General features: G+C 34.2%; 3 protein-coding genes across 4 annotated transcripts; all 3 read left to right on the top strand.

Moving 5' to 3' along the window:
• Window positions 1-388: 388 nt before the first annotated feature.
• On the top strand, window positions 389-5,613 carry LOC122345144. The gene is made up of 8 exons (XM_043238980.1): window positions 389-528; window positions 630-712; window positions 1,152-1,216; window positions 1,334-1,528; window positions 1,618-1,811; window positions 3,288-3,365; window positions 3,446-3,476; window positions 3,631-5,613. The coding sequence occupies exons 3-8, from the start codon at window positions 1,165-1,167 to the stop codon at window positions 4,167-4,169; spliced, it is 1,089 nt and encodes a 362-aa protein (XP_043094915.1). The 5' UTR covers window positions 389-528; window positions 630-712; window positions 1,152-1,164; the 3' UTR covers window positions 4,170-5,613.
• Window positions 5,614-6,217: 604 nt separating this feature from the next.
• On the top strand, window positions 6,218-7,387 carry cxcl11.8 (chemokine (C-X-C motif) ligand 11, duplicate 8). 2 transcript variants are annotated; one of them, XM_043240101.1, is made up of 4 exons: window positions 6,218-6,391; window positions 6,491-6,617; window positions 6,693-6,780; window positions 6,909-7,387. In XM_043240101.1, the coding sequence occupies exons 1-4, from the start codon at window positions 6,334-6,336 to the stop codon at window positions 6,924-6,926; spliced, it is 291 nt and encodes a 96-aa protein (XP_043096036.1). In that variant the 5' UTR covers window positions 6,218-6,333; the 3' UTR covers window positions 6,927-7,387. The 2 variants fall into 2 exon arrangements, with proteins under 2 accessions (XP_043096036.1, XP_043096037.1); XM_043240102.1 differs by having other exon boundaries at window positions 6,222-6,391; window positions 6,912-7,387.
• Window positions 7,388-9,032: 1,645 nt separating this feature from the next.
• LOC122344908 (interleukin-8) lies at window positions 9,033-11,457 on the top strand. The gene is made up of 3 exons (XM_043238535.1): window positions 9,033-9,114; window positions 10,504-10,627; window positions 10,726-11,457. The coding sequence occupies exons 1-3, from the start codon at window positions 9,054-9,056 to the stop codon at window positions 10,805-10,807; spliced, it is 267 nt and encodes an 88-aa protein (XP_043094470.1). The 5' UTR covers window positions 9,033-9,053; the 3' UTR covers window positions 10,808-11,457.
• Window positions 11,458-16,343: the final 4,886 nt, after the last annotated feature.

Raw genomic sequence — 16,343 nt, forward strand, 5'->3', positions numbered from 1 at the left:
GAATAAACAACAAAAATATAATTTAAAAAAATATTAATCACATCCAAAATAAACCTTTTTGTTTATATGTGTTCTGGCTATATAAATACCCACACGTGCATGTACATATTTCAGAATAAAGTGTAAATACATAGCTACTGTATGTGTGTGTATTTATATATACATACACAGTACAGTACATACACATTTATCACGTAAACATTTATTATGGTCCTAGAGTATAGTGTACATGTATCTCCACATTATGCTCGTTGGATGCCGTCAAATAAGGCCAGGTCGGATATTCGATCTGTTCCAGCAGTTATTTCCAACTAAGAGGAGGGAAAAATCCCAATTTGGAGTCGTCTGGAACAGCATTTGAGGATAAGGTGTTCCCTCAAAGCGTCAGCAACGTTTCTGGGAAAGTTACGACATATTCATAAGAACAGAAGCGAGGCCCGTACGGTGACGTTCCTTGCCTTGTTTTCACACGTTTGCAGCGCTACATTCCTGCTATGCAGATTCGTGACACATGCACTATTTTTCACTGTGTGTATTTATTTTATTATTATTATTATTATTATTATTATTATTATTATTATTATTATTATTATATATATATATATTGCGTTTCCTGTTTATCACGAAAGGTGCAAGTGACAAAAAACGAAACTTGTGACGGAACGTCTAAACGAAAGTGAAAACTGCATCGTTTTGGTCGATAACATTTCGGGTGAGTAGCAGCAGACCATTTACTTTTATTCTCGTTTTTTTTCGTGTAGGCTTATTTAATACATGCACGTCTGATAAACTGTTGTGAATTCTGTATAGTCTATCACGAATGAATCATTTCACGAGCGCTGTTATGGGCCTGTCGACATCAGAGAAGACATTTTCGTCGAAAAAGTCTGAAGGCCTTATAGCTTTTATCACACGACCATTTATTATTGTACTATTGCATTAGATTTTTTGTCTTTGCTTATGTTAGTAAAAAAGTCAATGGGCATATTTTATTGGTGTAGCGACTTTTGGTGTACGTTTTCCTTTAACAGTGGCTTCATTTGAATCGTATGGGTAATTTTTAGTAGGCTATATATATTTGGAACAATCATAATCTAAACTATTTTATACATTGAAAATGATGATCAAAAATATTATTCTGTCAATTTCAGAACTAGACTTAAAATGGCTCATGCAACAAACGCCGAAGAACCGAGAGACCATTTTCCTACAACTGGTAATAACTGTACAGCTTTAGTGCTTTTCTAATTAGAGAACAATTGAAGTCTTTTCAGATGACTGTGACTTATACGAAATAAGTTACATTAACCAATGCTTTTCTTCCTCTTGAAAGGAAATAAATATTTCATCCTTTCACCTGGGATATTTAAGCCTAAAGAGGACATCATAAGAAAAGCCTTTGGACACATATCAGGTCAACTGGTGCATACCGTGGAGGAGTGCAACGTCATTTTGGTTTTATGTGTTATCGCTTCAAGGGCAGGAACTGACATCGATGCTGCACTGAATGAACTTAACTCTCATTCAAGTAATTGCATGCGTTAAGTAATGGCATTATTTAATCATCCCAAGCTATTGTATTCATTTTAACAACATTTGATCACTCCACTTTAACAGAATCTAAACCAGCTGTTTTCGTGGTGCTTCATCACACATTTGACCCGGAGAAGATTGTGCCAGACAGCAGCAGTTATGTGAGCAGAGAGAATACTCTCACAGTGGACTGTCTGTTCCACGAGGACAAAGGACTCCTGAAGTGCGTGAGGAATGAAGACGCTCAGGCCAGAATCTGCCAATGGCTGCAACCACAAGTATGCAGTTTTTAAACAGTAAATTAAGTGTTACGTCAAGTCCAAATTCAAGCACTGTATCCTTAATATCACAAACACGTCACAAAATCAAACATTTGCAAACAACTTTGCCACAATATTAATTCCTGTTACATTTTTAAAAGATAAATGTGTGTTGTGTTTTGCAAAAAGCATTTTATGGAATTGAGGTCAAGAATTAGAGTATGGTTTTACAGATTTGGTGTGCAAAATTTTTTCATTTAAAATACCTGGATCAGTAGGATACTTTTATAATAAAGTAGCATTGGCTGGGACAGATTTGAAGTATCAATTCTGCTTAAAAAGATGTGATCTAATCCTTTTTATATGAAATAAGCCTGCTCCTGAGCAGGTTCAGGCTAACCAACCTGTTGCTATGACAACAAGTCCGGGATGAGCTTCAAAGAACCAATCCAAGATCAGGCGAAAAATTAAATCCAGCTAACTAAGATGTAACATTTACAAGTACAAAACATATATTTATGTATGTTTTTATAGTTGTGAAAACTTAAAATTGAGATGTTTTTCAACATTTAAAAAGTACAAATCGCTATTTTTTTGATGTATTGGAGATTTAGATTACAGCGCACTACTAAAATTTTTTTATTTTGTAATTATGTTGCATTTTTGGTATATTTTAAAGTTCCAGTTTGAGTCACAACATGTTTATGGCCCATGGAAATTAGATGTTAAATGATGAGTAAAGGTTTTGTCATTATAATGACAAAAAATGAATGCTCTGATTTTAGTAATAAGTACATTTTAGGTGTAGTTAATACGTCAGTTTTCTCCATTTAAATGGTGAAAATGTGTTCAATTGCACTCAGCTATTTAATATCTAATTTAAATCATATGTTGATAACATAAAATAATGCCACAGAAGAGGTTTGGATAAGTGATAATTACATTCTCTATGGTCAAGTGAGCAGTCTGGTGGTGGTGGCTTCTTCCAGTGGCTGTGCTGGTAACAAACAAGCTGTATAGGATGCAGATCACCTGGTGCACCATAGTACAGATTCAAAAGTGCTCATCATTGTTTCCCATTGTCACATCAGTGTGTAGATTGTACGTGGCATACATGTACATGGCATAATCATTTGATATTTGTTTGTAGAATTAAAAACACCAATTTTATAATAGTAAAATTGTTTTATATAGAAGTATTTGCTTCTGTGTGAGATTTGTGCATGTTTTGTGGTTTTAAGTGTAGAGTTCATGGTACATACAGTAGTTTCACAAATTGTGTGAGCATTTTTACTAAATATGCATTTTGGTCAGTTAAAATAACCTTTAGAAGCACGTAGGATGATTAAACAGGTGCAAAAGACAAGAGCAATGTTAGCTGCAAGCATACAAATGCAGTGCTTACACTACATATTACATTGACTGTAATGATGTAAAACAAATGTGGATAAACGAGACTAACTAGCTTCATATTGTGCCATTTTCTGCCCTAAGGTGGAGCAGACCTGGTGGATCTCAACACAAAACTACATAATGTGGGCTTTAGGCCATCTTAGTTGCTTCAAATTATGGGTAATGTAATCTGCAACTCTGTTAAATTGATCCAACATTTAAACAAATATGTTATGTAACACTCTTTATTTATCCAATAGCAAGTGGACACAGAGATCTCTAAAGTATCCTGTAAGTATATATGTAAATATATTTAAAATATGCAAGATGTATTCATTCTATATCTAGATTTTTGTAGTAAATTTGTTGAATATAGCATAAAATTTTCAGGAGTTGTATAATATACGAAACAATATCCAAAATGACTGTGAAACTATTCTTAAAGTTGAACCAGAACTTATGCTTGTCCTGCTGGGGATGTCTGTGCGTGAAAAGACTGCGGTTGAACGCTTGATACTCGGCAGACAGGAGAGTCGGTGCGATCCAGCTCCAGCTCCCCTGAAGAAGATGACAGTAGATACTGAAGAGGTGGACGGGGAACAGGTGGCTGTGATCAACACTCACGACTGGTTCAACTCCTGGATTTCCATAGAGGAAATGAAACAAAAAATACAATTCTGTATCCGTCTGTCTTCTCACAGACCTTACGCATTACTGCTAGTTATACCAGCAACAACGTCTTTTGAAGAGCAGATAAAGACATATGATATCGTTTTTGAGAAGAGCTGGGAGAAGGTCATTATCATTTTCACTGATAGCGATGAAGACCAAAAGCAAGACCACAACCTCCAGACAAAATTTAAGTTTCATTTTCTTAATATTAATGAGACTGAGAACAGATCTCAGGTTTCAGAGTTGCTGAAGAAAGTAAAGAAGACAGTGCCAGGAAATGAAGAGCAAACTAGTTTCTGTACACTGTCCTAAAATCAGAATCAGGTTGAGAGGAGAAGATAGGATATTAATACATTAGATTACAACTGCAAAATCCACAACATGTAATTTATATTACTAAAGATGTGATCAGAAATTATGAGGTGCTTAATAAACAACAAAAGACATCAGAAGATAAGTCCTCAAAATGATAGATGATAGTCAAGTTTATTAGTATCACACTTTAATCAAGAAATATTATTCTAAAGCAGCTTCATCGTGAAAGATTATGTGTATCTTTAGTCAGATGCAAACAACTGTAGCCAACTACATTTCACTATCATGGGATCTTATTGGGTCATCAGAGGTTACATCAACATTGGTTCTCCATTGTATTGTTTGCGGCACATTTGTTAACACGCATAAAGCCCGCTCTCACAGACAGAACTCGAGAAGAAGCTATGGAAAACCTTGAGAGAAGCTAGAATTCTTACATGGGTTAAGATTGTTAGGGATAACATCGCTACTGAAGAACTGCTTCACTGTTACCTTCAATACATTCTTCCCCCCACAAGAACTTTGATCAGGCTTACTCATTTTCTGTATTAGAAAAATCTAGTACAATGGTGAGCCAAACTACTGCTCAGCCAGTTACAGCAAAATCTAACAATACAAAATCATTTTGTTAGTGTTTACGATACATTAATATCTTGCCTTCATGCCTTAAAGCTGTGTGTAAATGGCTTTGTGCGGTTTATAATCATTTGTTGCAGTGACAATGCTTATCATTATTTGGTGATGTTTGTCACTGCTATGCTAAGCACTTTAACTGAGGAGCTATGGCATCTCAGATACTTTGATCTCCTGAGAAACAGACAATGCAAACACACAGGCATCTTCAAGAAACCCCACAGAGTGACTGTGCAGGAAACTACCTTCCCTTCTGTCCTTTAGTTTTTTTCTAAACCCCTCCACCCATTTACCCTTCTACTCAGTTTACTCAAAATGATGACATAAAAATACCAATGTCCTAATTGTCTGGCCTAAATATACTAATGAGACAACACCCCCACCCCGAGTCTCTGGGCCATCGATTATAGACGCCCGATCGAACTGACACTATAATATCTCCTACCCCTTTTCATTCTCTTTTTGCTTATCGCTAATATTCTGAACGATAAACTGTTAGTTACGTATTCAGTTGTGGCGTGGTCTCTGCTCCTGAAATGAAATCAGTAAGTCTTATATTAAAACATGTTACAGCCTGCAGATTTTCACTGTAAGTTTCAGTATTTAGCTCATGCTTATTGTGTGAAATTGTAATTCATCTTGGAAAAAAATAACTCTTAACGGTTTGTGATCTGTATTAAAAATGTGTGTGTTTGTGTGTGTGTGTGTGTTCTATGTTTGTGCGTGTGCCAGAATATATATTCTATATATATATATATTCAAAATATAACTTCCTGTTAAGCAGCTGATAATAAAGACTTAGTTCCCACAAATGTCTGGCGTCATTTAATCACATATCACATTATTTCTTCTGTGCAACACAAAAAGGGAAGTTGAGAATTTTTTCATTCACATAATTAAAGTGCAAGGGGATCCTGTCAAGCTCCAAAACACGTGACTGGAGGTGTGCTGCGTGAGCTAACCTGATTTTACTGAGTGCAACATGTCCATGGAACAACATTGTGGTTAACCAATCAGATTTTAAGAAACAGTTTAGCGTTTTTTTTTGAAGTTCAGGCCAATCACTGTTTGGTGCTTGTACATCAGTTTCATTCATCTATTATTAAATCTAATTTTAGGCATTACTCATGGGTAAGGTTATAGGTTTAGGCGTAGAGATATGGTCGAGACTGTATTTTTGTATTAAAATGTTGTTCCTGGGTCAAAATAATTAATTGACCTAGGGACACATTGAACTTGGCAAAATCAGGATGTGTGTGCTGTATGAGAAACACACAATTTAATCATTAATATTTAAAAAAAGTGAAACGGTCTATTCTGAAACTAAACGGAAAGGTTTCCCTTGTGACAGAACTTCTCTTTACACATAAAAGCTTCAATTTCTTGGTACAGATGAAGGAAGCTCTAATGAAAAAAAAAGAAAAACAATCACCTCGGTGGCTAGACCTTGGGAGTATAAAATAGAGTTACTGAAATCCCATTAATCATAATATCATCCGTCTATAGATTGTACACGATCAAAAACAAAATGAAAACAGCTGCAGCTTTTATTTTTCTCGTCTGTTGCATTGTTCTGGAGGTGAAAGGTGAGCTCGCTCTCATATAAATCATTTTTGTGTTTGTTTTGCTTTTTTTCAAATATGAATTATAAAAATGATCCGAAATGAATTCTGGGTTGTTTTAAGGCTATACACTGCCTGGGAAGAGAAGATGCCTTTGTGCTGATAAAGGAGTGAATAAAATCTCTCCAAAGGCAATCCAGAAGGTTAAAATCATCCCTCCAAGTCCTTCATGTAAAAGACTGGAAATTCTGTAAGTATTATATTTTTGTTTGTACATAAATACTTTATCGTAGATATTAAAGAACTTTGTTTCTTGTTTGTGAAGTGTCACTCTTAAGAGAGGAGCAGGGCAGAAATGCCTGAATCCAGGGTCGGAAATAGCCAAGTATCTGCTGAAAGCCATTCAAGAAAAGGTGAGCATGCAGAATTTGTATTTCTTTAATATTTTATTGAGCTATAAACCTCAGGCCTGTGCAGTGAGACAGTCTGTAATTGAAATGCATGCTAGGGAAAATGTATTATTAATTCTGTCTTCTCTTAGCAGAACAAAAGCCCGTAGTGGGAATCAACCATAGAGCCGATGTCCTGATCCATGGACCAGTAACCAAATCTTTCGAAAAATCACCTGCTTTCAGCATGCATTCAAAAATTAAGTAGTTAAATGTAAGCACAGTGCTTTAATCGGAGCCACTTCTGCTTTGAACAATTTGTAATAACTGTAATTATTAATAATCTTTTTTAATTCTCTCTCTCTCTGAAACGTGTTCTGTTTAGTAAAAGCAGAGCATTTCTTAGAAGCGCTTAGCTCTAGAGGAAGTCTCACGTAGCTGCTTGTGGTTTAAATGCTACAGCAAACACAGAAAGAGCTTGCATTGAATTTCCTGTCCTACTGATTACTGCGCAGAATAAATCATTGTGAGTGCAATTACAACTCTGGTGCTGTGCCTGTTTATCGATCTTGTGTAAGTCCTCCGTTTGTGTGATGAATAAAGGCGATCTCAGTAGGCTTTGCATTTTTAACACATCTCCCTTTTTCATGAACAATATTCAGAGCAGACAACGGATTTATGGTAATTTTCTTTGGTCTGTTACATTATAAAAACTCGAAGAGAAAGTAATTCGAGGATTTCAATTTGTGCTTTTGCAATGAATATTTTTCCGTATTTTACCTTTGTCAGCTGTTGAAGTAGAGGCTACATTCTTGAGTGAAAAAAATGAAAATAAGGGGAACCCCATTTTCCCTCTTGTAGACATTATTATGCGTGAGTGTAAGTGCAGCATGGAGGCTTTGCTGAGCAATACTGAAACTGCTGAAATACTGATAGTAAAAGCAAAAGTTAATTCTACATTTAAATAAGTACCTTAGTTTCTATTCTAAATATTTTTCAAATTACAGTATTTGGTGATATTTGATGATGACAGTATATGATATTTTCTGGAAGGCTGTTCGCTGATGGTGCAGTGTTGTTGGTAAATTCTTTCAATGGAAAGCAGCCAAAGACTGTTTGAAAAACTTCTTAATGTTACTAGGAGTTCACCGAGACATGATCCTGGATCAACATCTTCTGTTGATCCTGAATCGTTACTGTCCAGAAATATACATTTATCCCAATCCCTTCCCCCAAACCTAACCCTACCAAAAATATATTCCTAAAATCAGTGGGAAATGATAGCTAAAAGAGATGTTTCCTGAAAAATGATCCCTCAAATCTGATTCGATGATTTGAATGTTGTTCCAGGATCAACGAGAATGTTGATCCGGAAACATATTGTACTTGGTGAAATCTTTGGTCTGTGGAAAACAAAAGAATACCAAAACTTAGATTTTTACCATATGGACAAAACTCTCAAAAATATCATCTTTTATGTTCCACAGATGAAAGAAATTCATACAGGTTTGGAATAACATGAATGTGAGTCAATGATGACAAATTTCATTTTTCAACAGTCCCAAGAACTTTAGCATTTGTAAAACAGTTAACAGTAAATATCAGATTTATCTTTAATCTGGCTCTTATTGAATTAACATTTTACTTTAATTAAAATTAATCATAACTGCACATTAAAAGAGTAAGAAGCTATTAAAGCAATTCTGTTAAATTATCCTGAATTTTGTGGTAATGACGTTTACTTTAATTCTTGCCTAGAATCCTTTTTTTATCTGACTTTAGTGGCCTATAGTGGTCACAACAAGTAAAACCATGCTCCTCATTAACATGGTTATATTGTTTTTAAAATAAATATGTGCATATATTCCATTGGCTTTTGCAGTTTCGTGTGCACTTTAATTTAAAAACAGCTCTCGCTCATTTCTGTGATCTGCTCACTACTCGGCCCATGATGGACAGTAGATAAAGTTGTTATGGCTGCCAACACTGACTGTACATCAGACCACTTATCAGGCTGAAAAGGGTGCTACTTCTTGTTGGGGGATGACTACTTTAGACTATTTTAGCAAATAGTTTATGGAAAATATACACAATTTCACAATAACACATAATTACACACGCACACATTTTTAGTTAGATCAATTTTCAGGATTGTTGTGACTGCCAACATCCTGATAGCTAAGGATGACGTCATTTTGACCATGGGAATCAAAGGGATTTACCAGAATAGTACAGGCTATAAAAGCTATAAGCTTTTGGATTCAGATTCACTTAGACTGTTGTCACATTGGTCAAACATGAACCGGTCCATCTTTCTTCTGTCCTTGGTCATTCTGAGCTGCCTGACTTTTACTGAGGGTAAGATATTTTTCGCACGTTATCTTGCTTTTCAGCTTGCTATTAACGACATAGTGCATATACTGATACTTTACATTTATTTATCTAGCAAGCACATTTATCCAAAGCGAGATAGATTTACAAATCAGTGTTCTATGGGATATTGTCGATAAATGATGATAGGAAAATTTGTATATTAAATAAATTTTTGTTATTTGTAATGCACTTTAATAAAAACTCACAGCGATCACAGCAAATCTTAAGTATGCGTAATTGACCAAGTTCCATTATGGGATGCATAATTGTAAATTGCATTCAAATTTGTGGCAAGTTTTAGACAGTTTCTCACCCAAGTTCCCAATCAAATACAGCAATGTTTCAGTGTTTTTAAAGCTTCAGACAATTTGCTATAAATAATTTACCCTAATGGTAGAATGCTAGTTATAAATGCCAGATACCTAAAACATAGGTCAAAGGTCAGATAAAAAAAAAAAAAAAAAAAAGGAAAAATATTTTACTTTTAAATATATGTATTTTGGATTTGGATTTTGCTGATGATGCAATTTCAAGAGGTTAATTAATCAGTCCAATGAGAACTACACCAGAACTATATGACACTCATTCAGCCGCTCACTGGACGAGAAGCTCAGAGCATCTTCAGCTCATCGAGTCCCAAACCGGGGCTCACGTCTATCTACATTAAATTATATTACATTTGTGCCGAATAATTGTTAATATACATTATGACTTCTTTATATGCTGAAAGATTGTGTATTGTGCGCATTTGTCTTTTTGTGGCTTGAACCAATTCTGCTTTATATGATAGCTGTAATAATAATGCAGCTTAATTTTTCTTTCAGTTTGCTCAGTTTTTTCAAAACTCATTCTGACACATCGACTTCACTCTGTTCATTTCCTGTTTGGTGCTTAGAATAACTCTGCCTTGAAATGAACGCTGTCGTGTCGGTCGGCGTTGTGTGATACCCGTCCTAGCCACGACACGGCGTTGCGCTTCCAGCCATGCGGCTTTAAAAACATATCACAGTGTGGTTCACACACATAGAGATGCATACCGATTATTTTTATGTTTTTGCCTTGTTTCAGCTTTTTGTTTACAAGAGACTATTTAATTATGTTTAAGCTATGCCTACTAATAAACTACTAAGTAGGCAAACGTGCCCGTTTGAAAATAATTTAATGTCATTGGCCATTTTCCATAATGTAATCATATTTTAAATGATTTGTAACAATTGCGCTGTGCACTGAACGGATTAGTTTTAGTTTTTGTTTCGTTTTTTAATCATTGTTCTTCATAAGAGCGAGAAGAAACATGAGCAGCAGATCCAACAGGTCAGAGGTTACAAGTGTAGCATCTTTTTTCAGCTTTTTCTTCTTCATCTCTGCTTGCAGGTCAGCGGATGTTCATAAGCAGGCGATGCTTGTGCTCCAGAACATATGAGAGTGTGCAGCCTAGAAACATCAAGGAGTGGAGAGTGCATGAACCAAGCGCATCCTGTAAAACCACTGAGATTATGTAATGCCGTGTTTATTCTGAATGTTTTTGTGGCGTTTGTGTGTGAGCAACGGATATTTTAAACGGTGTAAACTAATCGCTGTATATTTTGCCCGCAGTGTGATTTTGAAGAAACCTCACAAAAAAGTCTGCCTGAATCCCAATTCAAAACTGGGACGCAAACTGCTAGAAATGAATTAGAGCTGATTTCCATGAACACACCGGATCATCCATGGATGAAATATCAAGAAGTGCCCAGGGTTCTTTTGTGGTTGCAGCTTTGAAGATAAGGAGAAATGGTGTCTCTCGGTAAACTGATAGCCTATCATTAAAAAAGGATAAAAGATAACTTAATGACCCAACTCTTACTGTAAGCAATAGCATACAGTCAAACAGATGCACACCTCTCGCATTTCTTTTCTTTTTTCAGCTGCAGTAGATCAAGACTGAACACACTTTCTAAAAAAGGCTAGGCTATGACACACACAGAATACTCTGTAATTAGGTTTAAATAAAAGGTTTTATTCAATTGAGTGTATCATAAAAAGGAGAGGCATGAAAGGGAGGAATTAGATTGGCATGGTTTTCTTGCACCAAATTAAAGTTCAGTAGGACTGAAATTATCAGTCCAAAAGAGAATGTTATTTTTGTTCGTTTATTTGTTCGTTGTTGTTGTTGTTTTGTAATTGGAGTGAATGTTCATGTTGTTTTTTATAATTAATATTTTTTAATGAAATATCCATTCATGTTGAATTAAGAAAGTCTTAAATCTGTTAGGGTATCTGGTCAAGCTACACCGCCTTGTTTTCAGTGTTTCTGCTAAAGAAGCCAATAAAACCTGTTTAAAAATATGTTGGTGTAATGTTTCATTTGTTTAATATGGAGTATTATTTATATTAAATTACAAAAAATACATTCTTTATTTAGGCATGCGCAAATACAAACACATAATTTGAGATGATCAAAAAAACTTGTGCTTAAATAAGAGAATATTTGACCATACAGTAACATAATACAATTAGCCAAATTAGCCTAAATAAGTAAAGTCAAGAATTTTACACATAACAATAAATAAAGTAATACATTTTACAATATTTTGTTGTAGGCCTATAAAGTAATCAAGTCATCGTTTGTGTCACGAACAGCACCTCACCGGAGTGCTGATCGCTAAGGACTCAGTTTCCCACAACCCCGTGCCTTGGGCTGATTAGTGCCGCCAGGTGTTTCTCATTCACCACACCCTTTATAATGAACTTCTTCTTTTCTTCTTCTTCTTATTATTATTATATTTATTTATTTTGTCAATATCACACAGATCTATACTGTTAAGGTAACAATATGACAGTTATTATATGCAAATCTAGGACTGGGGCTGTGTAACTGCTGCTTGTTATGTGTGCCACTAGATGGCAGTATTTTATAGTTTTTTTATCGCATAACAAAATATATACATTAAATCAGGGAAATTATTATTGTATCTCTAACAACACTTGCATCAGCAACAGCATAACCATTGGTTTACATAAACAGACATAGCAAAGCACAATCATACATTATCCTTAAATAGTCCTATGTCTTTATAAAACATCATTGTGCTTTTTTTGTTTGAGTGCAATCAAGACTGAAGAATAGTTCCAGAGAAAAACCAAACGAAACACAATTGTTGATGTAAATTAGCCTAGTTCAAGCAGAGGGTAACTTGATGAAACATTATATTTCAATAAGAGACATACGTGTTAAAAATATTATGTGGTATTAAATAAAAGAATGGGATTTGTTTTAAAGGTGTTTATGGTTTCCGCAAAATCAACAAAAAGAAAATTCAAAAGAAAAATCAAGGCCACTGACACTTCTAGACTTAAAACGAACTTCTTTTTTATTTGTGGTGCGTGTTTTTCCAAATAAAATCTAAAACGAACTTACTCTATAGCTTTGTCATCAATAAAAAGGAAATGGCAGGGTATACGAAACGAGAGAGCCCATCCACTTCAGATGAAAGGACTTTGAGATGACTCTGAGATGACTCTGGGTATTTTTTAAGGTGTCTAAAGAACCAGTGACGTGAAGTATTTTTATCTTAAAATCACGAAAGTTTACAATTTGTAAAAAGCTTTTTTTTTAAGTCAAACAAAGTAACAAACATTCATCTCACTATGACAAAAACGGGGGATGAAAGAATATAGGATATGGGATAAATAATCTCGTAAAAGACTTTATTTTATTTATTAGGTTCCCTGATGAGCAATCTGTGAAGTATGAGTCATATGTGTGCTGGAGAAATGAAGCGGAGCCTGGTGTGGTCACCTTTGTGCCCCCACATGGTTAAATATCAGCACAGGTTCTTGAAGCCTGCAGCATTTCTTTCGTGATCGGAAAGTAAAACAAAAGCCTCAATAGGCCTACTACCCACGTATATAATCTATTAGTGAACTTATTAAACCACTGGCTGTGGATATTGTGGACAATGTTTTCAGAAAGTGACTGAACCGGAAAACCCCATTTATGATTATTCTCTAAATGGCAGTCGAATAATTCCAGTTCAAAATGTTTCCATTTCCCTGTCGTACTGTATAGCATAATGGGAAAAAACAATTATATACGTAACGGCTTTGAGTTTGTGGGGAAAAAAAGAGCAAAGGTCTTTGAGGATATGTAGACAATAAGTGTACAGTAACCCTGAATTGCAATGTCTTTTATAACAATGGAACTTAGACTTTTTGATTTATATAGGCCCAACATTATACAGCACCACATTTAACATAGTTTTCTGACATTTGGAAACATTTCTAATAGCCTTTTATGTGTAAGTGTGCTTAGGCACCGCTGGGCCCTGTTCAAGTACCATATTTTAAGCCAACAGCCAAGGAAAAGATTCTCCTTTTTTATCTTGTTAAACTTTTAATGGTGAATGATCTTAATGTGAACCAAAAACTGAAGAGGAACAGAAAAATGAAGACGGAGTTGCAACACATTTATCTATAAAGAATACTTAGAATTAGTGAAGAAGTAACCCAAATCAGCAAAATGTCACGAGAAAAAAAGCTCTAGAGAGTGAAAAAAAATCACAAAATTCAATTCTGCAGTTTTGTGCAAACGGCAGGATGTTTGCAAAAAAAAAAAATATATAGCTTTGTTATATGAAGGTCATATTAAAAAGGTCTTTACCGTTCAGATGTTGTTAATGTATAGATTTTTTTTTTTACCTAACTATAAAAAAACCCCTCATAAAATATGAATAATTAACATTTCAGTTTTTAATAATTTATTATATTTTAATTATATTTATACCAGAGTTTTGCAAGTTAAACGCCTGATATGAGACATGCGTTTGTGCATATATCCAATGATTGCTATAAAATCTTCGGTAAGTCAAGGAAGCTAACGTATTGAGTACAACAGAAAAATGTAAAGAATGACAGAATTCACCTGTAATGAATGGGAAATAGCGTACAATAACAGTGCCCATACATTTTTAAGCTATCATTTAGCTATATATTTAAATAAAAATGTATTATTGTTCACAAAATATGTATTAGAATACATAATTGGCAAGATGCATGAGAATGATGTTCCTTTCGATTTAAACGAAACTAGATTCTGTCATTTGTCTGTTTTTCATTCTAAAACAAACACGGGAGGGTGTTTCTTTTCCTGGTTAATGTAGGCTTATAAAATGTAGACAAAAAGGTTACTGTAAAGGTCAAATGTGAGTCAAAAGATCTCTAGAAACAAAAGCTCTGATGTTTTGATCAATTAAAAACAAAATCAGTGTATTGAAAAATCATGACCAAGTGACAACTATGACCATTGTTGGAAAAAAATCACTTTTAAAAGTAATATATTACAATATTGCATCACTCCCTAAAAAAGTAACTAATTTACTTTTTATGGAAAGTAATGCATTATATTACTTTTTAAAAACGAGCAGGGCTTGATTGCTTGTTTTTAATATCATTAATCATTAATATATAAGATGATTTTTATATCATATAAAATAATAATAAGATATTTTTATATCAAAAAAGTGTAATGATTAAACCTCAGGCTGAAGGAAGAGTGAATTCACGTCTGTACAGTAGAATGCAGGAGAAGAAAGTTCAGCACTCTTCAGCAATAAAAAAGAAGCACTATTGTTAGCTTATATAAAAGTCATTTTTCCTCATCATAGGTCGGCAGCAAAGGCACTGGTTATTAAATGGGATTGGATACATTTGTATTATTTACCATTTAATTATTGCAGGTCATATTGTGAATTTGCATTTCACTGTTTTAATTAATTTTGATGATTTTTTTTGTAAAAAGAATCAATGCATGTTGACATTTAGTCTAGAACTAATGTATTATCATGTTCACAGCACCCACAACTCTTTTTATGCTTCTGATTTCTCCCAACATGGGGACAAGAGACTTGTTAGTAAATAAATGGGGAAAATAGTACCTTTTTTTAAAGAAGTAACTTACAAGTTATTGTAAATGTCAAAAATAATGCGCTACTTTATTAGTTACTTGAAAAAAGTAATATTATTACGTAACATGCATTACTTGTAATGCGTCACTTCCATCACTGACTGATGACGACTCTTTTTTCTTTACACTGAATGGAAATATATTTTTATATTTATTTCTTTGATTTACACATTAAAATGCTAAGCGGCCTGGGCAGTATTTGTTTGCTCTGTAGATTTAATTTAATAACAGAGCATTTGGACCGTGTATCTGTAATTATGCGCTTTTTAATTTTTAAAATATCATGTAATGGGAAGCAGACTCACACAGGAACTCACACAAAGACTGCCTAATGTCCAGTTGTTTCAAACTCATTTCAAAGGCCTATGTTATTATTCAGTGAGATTTATATCTAGACAATTTTCTTGTAATTTGAGAACAGTTTTGGAAGTGTTAAAGGTGTAAGTGTTTAACATTTTCTTGCTGTCCCATGACTTTTGATACAAGTACTATTAGATGACGAGTTCATCATGGCATTTTATTTATGGCAAAAAGTAAGAGTTATCCGAGTCAATTACGGTAAATAATGGCAGAGCCAGCACTTGTTCAGGGCTATCTGAAAATAGACAAAATATTCAGCTTGACAAAGGCAGCATTTTCTGTTCCTTATTTTGCAATTTCTGTCTGTCCACTTGTGTTTACCACCAAACTATTTTGGTAAACAAGTTTCAGTAAAATGTTCATAGACTAATTAATCTTTAAATTCCCATCTAACAGGAATCTGAGTATAAGCTTCAAGTATGCTTGAATGTAAATACTATTTATACTACATGGACCAGATCTTTTGCCTTCTAGATTGCCTTCTTTAGTTTTCACACACACACACACACACACACACACACACACACACACACACACACACACACACACACACACACACACACACACACACACACACACACACACACCTTGTTTATACTACATTGTGAGGTCCTCTTCAAAATGATAATAAAGAGTGTTGATAACACTGATATATTATTAACTGCAATTTTTCCCTTAATAAATTCCTAAGTTAGTAGTTAGTAAGGTAGTTGTTAAGTTTAGGTATTGGTAGGTTTAAGGATGTAGAATAAGGTCATGTAGATTATAGCATTAATAATTAGTAATTATTAGTAATATACATGCAGAAAAAGCAACATATACATAAGATTTAGATGTAATAAGATATCCTAGTCTCTTATAATTCTTATTACAGAATTACAAGTATTATTATAATAATAATAAATTATTC

Source organism: Puntigrus tetrazona, chromosome 5 (genome assembly GCF_018831695.1).
Source record: "Puntigrus tetrazona isolate hp1 chromosome 5, ASM1883169v1, whole genome shotgun sequence".
NCBI lineage: Eukaryota > Metazoa > Chordata > Actinopteri > Cypriniformes > Cyprinidae > Puntigrus > Puntigrus tetrazona.

Excerpts from the sequence above, each read along its gene's own strand:
- LOC122345144 (XM_043238980.1), top strand. The coding sequence starts at position 1,165 with ATGGCTCATGCAACAAACGCCGAAGAACCGAGAGACCATTTTCCTACA. Across the intron at positions 1,812-3,287 it reads GCCAATGGCTGCAACCACAA|GTGGAGCAGACCTGGTGGAT; the intron begins GTATGCAGTTTT and ends TTCTGCCCTAAG. Across the intron at positions 3,366-3,445 it reads TTAGTTGCTTCAAATTATGG|CAAGTGGACACAGAGATCTC; the intron begins GTAATGTAATCT and ends TTTATCCAATAG.
- cxcl11.8 (XM_043240101.1), top strand. The coding sequence starts at position 6,334 with ATGAAAACAGCTGCAGCTTTTATTTTTCTCGTCTGTTGCATTGTTCTG. Across the intron at positions 6,392-6,490 it reads CATTGTTCTGGAGGTGAAAG|GCTATACACTGCCTGGGAAG; the intron begins GTGAGCTCGCTC and ends GGTTGTTTTAAG. Across the intron at positions 6,618-6,692 it reads TGTAAAAGACTGGAAATTCT|TGTCACTCTTAAGAGAGGAG; the intron begins GTAAGTATTATA and ends TTGTTTGTGAAG.
- LOC122344908 (XM_043238535.1), top strand. The coding sequence starts at position 9,054 with ATGAACCGGTCCATCTTTCTTCTGTCCTTGGTCATTCTGAGCTGCCTG. Across the intron at positions 9,115-10,503 it reads CTGCCTGACTTTTACTGAGG|GTCAGCGGATGTTCATAAGC; the intron begins GTAAGATATTTT and ends CTCTGCTTGCAG. Across the intron at positions 10,628-10,725 it reads TGTAAAACCACTGAGATTAT|TGTGATTTTGAAGAAACCTC; the intron begins GTAATGCCGTGT and ends TTTTGCCCGCAG.